General features: G+C 43.7%; 1 protein-coding gene across 5 annotated transcripts in view; it reads left to right on the forward strand.

Moving 5' to 3' along the window:
* The window catches only part of Ints14 (integrator complex subunit 14), a 28,278-nt gene that overhangs the window by 16,960 nt on the left and 4,090 nt on the right, over nucleotides 1-7,228 (forward strand). For all 5 annotated transcript variants that reach the window (XM_052712216.1, XM_052712232.1, XM_052712209.1 and 2 more), the window contains 3 exons: nucleotides 975-1,119; nucleotides 2,875-3,008; nucleotides 4,762-4,880. In XM_052712216.1, the coding sequence (XP_052568176.1) occupies nucleotides 975-1,119; nucleotides 2,875-3,008; nucleotides 4,762-4,880 (398 nt within the window). The remainder of the gene's footprint in view (nucleotides 1-974; nucleotides 1,120-2,874; nucleotides 3,009-4,761; nucleotides 4,881-7,228) is intronic.

Genomic DNA, 7,228 nt, shown 5'->3' on the forward strand with positions numbered 1-7,228 from the left:
TTATAATCAGAGCAAAGAAAGGAGCTCAGTAGTAAAGCATGTGTCGATCAAATCTAAAGCCCTAAATTTGGTACCCACCCCCCCAAAAAAAAGAAAGGTTAGTTTGTTTTTTAAATGGGCTGGGAAATAGTGTAGTTGGTAAAGTACTTGCCTTGCAAGCACGAAGATCTGAGTTCAGTCACCTGTGTAAAAAGCTGAGTAGGTACAAACTCTTAGGCCAGCTACCCTGGGGTAGGTTAGTCTCATAAAGAAACAAATAAATGTTTTTGAAGAGAAATCGAGATGGGGTGGCAAAAGCGTGTAACTCCCAAGGCTAAGGAGGCAAGAAACAAGAGGAGCTCTGAGGCTCATTGGCCAGCCTTTATAGCCTGGTTGGTGAGCTCCAAGCCAATTAAAAACCTGCTCGGAGTGGATACATTTCTAAAAATAACACTTGAGATTGTCTTCTGCACACATGGGCATGTACATGTGCATTTTTAAAAAGAAAAAAATTAAGTGGTGTCTTGTTTTTCAAGACAAGGTTTCTCTACGTGACAACATTGACTGTTCTGGAACTCACTTTGTAATCCAAGCTGGCCCCAAATTTACAGACATTTACCTGTCTCTGTCTCCCAAGGGGGATTAGAGGTGTGTGCCACTCCATTCAGCCCAAGTGGTGTCTTTTCAAAGAATATTTACAGAGTTTGTATAGCCATCATCACCATCCATTTCTAAACTTTCTCGTCATCCACCAAAGAAACTCTATTAGCCATGGATCTTAATATCCCTTTTCTCTGTAGGTTGTCTGTTCTATATGTTTCATATACATGGGGTTAATATATTATTGAAAAGTTTCTTTATGGACATGTATTGGAAAACTGGTTTTCTAACTTGTTATAATATTCCTTTACTGCTCCATGTATTTTTCCCTTCAAGGCAACAAACAGTCAAGAGTTTAGAGTTTCGTAGCTAATCTCTCGCTCCCCTGTTTACAGAAGGTGATGAGGTGGGTACTGGCATCACTGATGACAATGAAGATGAAAATTCAGCCAATCAGATCGCTGGCAAAATACCCAACTTCTGTGTGCTGCTCCATGGTAGCCTGAAAGTGGAAGGGATGGTGGCGATTGTACAGCTAGGGTAGGGTTTCATTTGTATGTGGTTGACCCAAAGGGAACTACACGGAAAACGTTTCACAGACATTAATGAAAGAAATGGAAGATCCTGGTCACCTTTTCCTTTCCCTGCCATACCCTTCCTACCTCCATTACCTTCTACTCCTTTATCGTCCTGGAAAGTGTGAAGCGACCTCTGTAGTTACATTGATTTTATGGTACATGCTTTCTTCTCTGTTTTCCTCTCAATTGTTTTATTCATATATTTACTGTATTTTTTGAAAGAGGATTTTGCTATATGACCCAAGCTAATTTCACACCCATAATCCACCTGCCTCAGCCTCCTAAGTGCTGGGATTACAGCTATACCAACCATACTTGGCAAGTTCTCCTCTTTTTAAATCCTGTCTGGGTTGCCTGGGTTTTGGTTATAGGACTCTGTTAACTTTAATACTTTAGGACTCAGGTTCCTCATCTATAAAATGGGAAGATAGAACTAAATGGGGAGAAAGATGCTGCTAACATTGAGCATATGCCATGTGCCAGGCTTTCCTCCTGAGTATGTCATGTATGTTAACAAATGTCATCCCAACACTGCATGAGGTGAGGAGACCGAAGCTTAGAGAGACAGAGGAAATTGCCCAAGGTCACAAAGATAAAAAACTGAAGAGCCGCGGGGCACGGGTCTACAGAGTGACCAGGCCCCAAAACTACACAGAGAAACCCTGTCTGGGGGGTGGGGGAACGGGGGGACTCTGGCTCTGGAACTCTCAGATCTGCCTGGCTCTGCCTCCCAAGTGCTGGGATTAAAGGCGTCTGCCACCACCGCCCGGCAAGCCATAGTTAGAGTTCTTAACCTACACGCTTAATCCAGAACTCACGCAGCCACTCTATTGAATTCCTTTCCTATAACAAAGAACTAGCTTTCATAGTCTCTGTAGTCATGAAATCTGCACAGCTTTCTGCTTCCCTTCCTGTACCACCTGTTGTTGGAAAAGAAGAGATAGCCTTCTGGCCATGGATTGACAGATATGACAGATATCTAGACTGACAGATACAAAAGGTCAAAAGGTTAAGATTAATCACAGGAATCATGTCTCCATCTCTGCTTGAGTGAAAATTCCAGAAAGAAGAATACAATTGTTTTCTTTCTTAGATAGGTTTTATTTTTAATTGTGTACCTGTGCATGTGTATGTGTATAGGTGAGTGCAGGTGCCCATGGAGGCCAGAGGCTGGAACTGGAGTTTACAAGGGGTTGTGAGCTGCCAAACATGGGTGCTCAGAACCAAACCCTGGTCCTCTGCAAGTGCAACAAGTGCCCTTAATAGTTCTCTGATCTATTTCTTGGCTCCCAAGCTACTGTTGACTCTGAATATGAGAGTCACCTAGGACCCTTTCAGAAGCTGGAGGCCGGAGTATTTCCGAACTATATTGGAACACCTTGCCTCTGGTGGGGCTGCTATGACATCAGGAGGCAGCTGGAAGGACCTGTAGGCCTCAGCTTTTTCTCCTCTGCACCTGGACTACTACTTCCTGTGCTTTGCAAGTTTTTTCTCTTTTAAACTGCTTCCAATGTACACACACAATTGTCTGGCTAATATGTATCTCAGGGAATTGGAAATACTATGTGCATTTTTGGGGTTTAAGATTTGGCTTTGGTAAGAGTAATATGCCTGACTTAAAAACTTAAATCTGTATCTCCAGAAAAGTAGAACCTAGACTTTTTGAACTTAATAGTCCTAGACTTGACGTTCTGCTCTCCATCTTCTCTCCATCTAGTCCTGAGTGGCATGGAATGCTCTACTCACAAGCTGACAGCAAGAAGAAATCAAACCTCATGATGTCTCTCTTCGAGCCTGGCCCAGAGCCTCTCCCATGGCTGGGGAAAATGGCACAGTTAGGTCCCATTTCAGGTATAACCCAGACCAGATTCCACTTATTTGACTTGGTTGTCTCCATGCTGTTCTAAATGTCTTTGAGTGTTGCTGGAGCATGCCTGAGCTCTCTGATGCTGGGTGCATACATGGAGGACCCCAGAGTGTTTGAGGCTTGTACCCAACTTTCTCAGCTCAGAGAAAACAAACATTTTTATTGACTAAAGTAAATATCTTCATTTATATTTATATTGACTGTTTTATACAGCTGTTAGCAGGTCATACCTGCAAGGTGTTTGGATTAATGACCAAATCAGGAATAAAGAATTTGGGGCTCACAGTGGGAGTGGGGGTGTCTCTGACTCTTTTGCCTGCTTTTGGGGCCCTTTCCTCCTACTGGGCTGCCTCATCCAGCTTTAATATGTGGGGAGGTACCTAGTCTTACTGCAACTTTGATAGGCCATGTTGTTGACATCCCTGGGAGGCCTGCCCTTTTCTGAAAGGAGACGGAGGAGTGGATCCAGGAGAGAGGGGAGATGGGGCCGAGGGTGCGGGGTAGGGAGGAGAAGAGGGAAGGGAGTCTGTAGTTGGGATGTAATATATGAGAATAAAAATAATAGAATTTGGGGCTCAGCTGGGCATGGTGGCCCACACCTTTAATCCTAGCACTGGTGGAGGACAGAGTAGAGGCAGGCGGATCCCTGAGTTCGAGGCCAGCCTGGTCTACAGAGCAAGTTCCAGGACAACCAGAGCTACACAGAGAAACCTTGCCTTGGGGATGGGAGTGGGGGCGGAATTGGGCTCAGTTTAACAAATTGGTCTAATTCTAGTTTTCAACATGAGTATTTGGGCAAAGGACTTAAGCTTCCAGAACTGATAGGTAAGACTTCCTGCTCTGTCCAGCCCAAACCATGGTAACAAAAAGGCAAAGGAAGCTTCTAGATGTAAGTGTGTTTTATAAATTTGTGGCAGTTCCATTGACTCAGGAAGCAGGGTCAAACACTAAAACCCTGTTGATCTGCATACTACAAAACTGCAGTGGCTTTAAGGAACGTGCCTGCCAAAAACTTCTGTGTGTGTTAGTGTTTTGAAACAAGGTCTTACACTACAACTCTGGCTTTTTTTCCTGCCTCAACTATTACATTGTCTGACTCCATAGCCACTAGCCACATAGACTACATAAATTTAAAATTAAAGAACATATAAAATTGAATTCTAAGTCCAGTGCTCAGTGGCTGGTAGCTGTGATGTTAGCACAGGTGTAGATGTTTCTCAAACCATAGAAAGTGTGGGTGGCTGGGCAGTGGTGGCGCACACCTTTAATCTCAGCGCTCAGGAGGCAGAGGCAGGCGGATCTCTGTGAGTTCGAGGCCAGCCTGGTCTACAGAGTTAGTTCCAGGACAGGTGTCAAAGCTACACAGAGAAACCCTGTCTCGAAAAAACCAAAAAAAAAAGAAGAAAAGTTTGGGTGAAGCATTCTGGGCTAAACAGAGAACTAACTGTGTGTGTGACGCAGCTTTATGTTTCCAGTGCAGATGCTTGCTTTGTCGTCTTTGGCTTTATGGCTAAAGCTAATGTGAAGTTAATTTCTTTAAGGACATTAAGCTGGTTTTCACTTAGCTAGGGCCCCGCTGATTGATCTCCTATCGCAGTCTATTGAGAACAGGTTCTCCAACATGCCTGAAGTTAATGTAATTTCTTGAATGATGAGTGATTCAAAAAGCTAATTGCCTAACTGGAAATGTAATTGTGTCTGCCAGGTGTCATTTTCAAAGTTGTTGTTTTCTTTAAGATGCTAAAGAAAACCCTTATGGGGAGGACGACAACAAGAGCCCATTCCCCCTGCAGCCCAAAAACAAACGCAGTTATGCCCAGAATGTGACTGTCTGGATCAAACCCAGCGGCCTGCAGGTAATGACAGTGTTCACGTTGCTTTTGGCTGGGGGCAGCAGAGGCGGTCGATTTTCCTCTCCTATGTAATTCATTTACTTCTAATGTCTGTCCTTATTGCCCAAAAGGATATGAGATGGCCTACAGTGAGAACATATATAACAAAATCATTTTTTACAAAGTTTAGAGCACTAACAAAACCAGGGAAAGATGGAAACAATTGTGCCTGGAACCAGAGGCAAAATGGTAATTGTATTTGAGGACTTTGGTTCCGGACTTCCTGCTACCGTGGTCACAGAAGAAGCAAATGGCTTGTATAGTTTTTCTTGTTTAATAACAGAGCATGGCAACATTTCCAGAGAAGTGTGTTTCCCAGCATTGGATTTATTTTTATTTATTTTGTATTTTTGAGGCAGTCTCATACAGTCCAGGCTGGCCCCATAACTCACTGTATAGTCTAGGCTGGCCTTGAATGCCTAATCCTCCTGCATCCACTTCCTAAGTGCTGAGATTGCAGACATATGCCATCACACCTAGTTTACCAGCACTGGATTTTTAAAAATATTTTTTTTTGTACATTAGTACAATGTATTTTGATCACATCCACCCCTCTCCCTTCCAACTCCTCCCAGGCCTCCCCAACATAATTCATATATTTTTTTTTAAAAAATTGCTGGGCGGTGGTGGCACACGCCTTTAATCCCAGCACTCAGGAGGCAGAGCCAGGCGGATCTCTGTGAGTTCGAGGCCAGCCTGGACTACCAAGTGAGTTCCAGGAAAGGCGCAAAGCTACACAGAGAAACCCTGTCTCGAAAAACCAAAAAATAAAAAAAAATAAAAATAAAAAAAAATAACCTACCAAATCCAATTAGTGCTGCCCACATCACACATGGGTGCAGAGTCATGCACCAAAGCGTAAGTAACCCACCAGAGGTTCTGTCCTTTAAGAAAACTGAATCTCCCTCACCAAATGGTGATCAACTGCTAGTAGGGGTGTGGCTTCATGGGCCAGCATTGGACTTTAGTTTAAAAGTCTCACATGCTAAGGCAGTGGGGTTTTTTCTTGGGTGTAGGGTAAGACAGGGTCTCACTCCACTGTAGCCTTAGCTGTCCTGGAAATGGCTATGTAAAGTAGGCTGGCCTTAAACTCATAAAGATCCCCCTGCCTCTGCCTCCCGACCGAGCGCTGGGATTAAAGGCCTTCACTACCACACCTGGCTGTTATGTTTGTTTTGGTTTTTTTAAAGAAGCAGGGTTAGGGTTTAATAATTTTAGTATAGGCTTGAGGGTTACAAGAAAGGGGTGTGCATAGAGGAAAGACAGGCCTAAGAGCTTGAGTGTGGACTTCTCTAAGAGTTAAAATGTCAGATAGACCCAAGTGTGGGTGGGGCTTCTCAAGGGAAAGTTCCCCACAGCAGTGTTCAGAAAAGGCCTAAATCTTCTGATTATTTCTTCTATCCCTACTGTAAAATCCAAGCCTGTGTGTGTGTGTGTGTGTTCAGTTTATAAACAGAAAAGGTTGGTATGGGCTCATGGGTTTGGGAGTCTCCAGAGCTTTGTGCCTGTGATAGTATCATGGCAGAAATTGATGGAGGAGCAAAATTGCTTCTCTTGTGGCAGAGGCAAAATAGAGACCAGAGAAAGGCCAGGGTCCCTCAGTTCCCTTAACGGTTGTGCCCTCCCAGGGGACTCTAGCCACATTACATTACAATTTACAAATCAGCTCCATAGGGAGTTATAATTGTTACCTAGGAATGCTGCATTCAGGCAAGGCACGCGAGGACCTTTCTCCTTCCACTGACACGGTCACTTATTTCTATTTGTACAGTTACCTGGGAAACCCCCTTTTCCTTTGGGCACCCTTTTTACATGTAAATGTTACTCTAACCTCAATGCACTGAGAAGAGGCATTCAGGCTGACAAGGTGCTTCTGTTGACTGCTTTGGCTCCTTGAGACCTTTACCTTGTTACTGAAGCGATCCTGCCTTGACCAAGAGGACTGTGGCCTCTTCTCTGTGTTCCTTCCTTGTCTATCTCTGACCCCAGCACTTCCTGGTCAGGAGGCTCAGAACTACTTTGACTGAATTGCTCTATTTTAGCCCTGGGTTTTTGTTTGTTTTCTTATTTTAGTAAAGTACACATTAAATTTACCATTTCAACCATTTAAAAATGTACAGGTTCAGCAGTGTTTATATTGTTAGTTGGTCATTGGCATCACCTAGTTCCAGACAAGAAACCCCTATGCACTTAACCACTGAACCATCTCTCCAGCCCCATTTTGAGCTGATCTTTTTTATAATGTCCTGTGAGCTAAGGGTCCAACTTCATTTTTTTTGCACTCATTCAGTTATCTCAACAGCAGTTATTCT

This window comes from Peromyscus californicus, unplaced genomic scaffold, assembly GCF_007827085.1.
Source record: "Peromyscus californicus insignis strain IS unplaced genomic scaffold, ASM782708v3 Scaffold_11__1_contigs__length_118956290, whole genome shotgun sequence".
In the NCBI taxonomy this organism is placed as follows: Eukaryota; Metazoa; Chordata; class Mammalia; order Rodentia; family Cricetidae; genus Peromyscus; species Peromyscus californicus.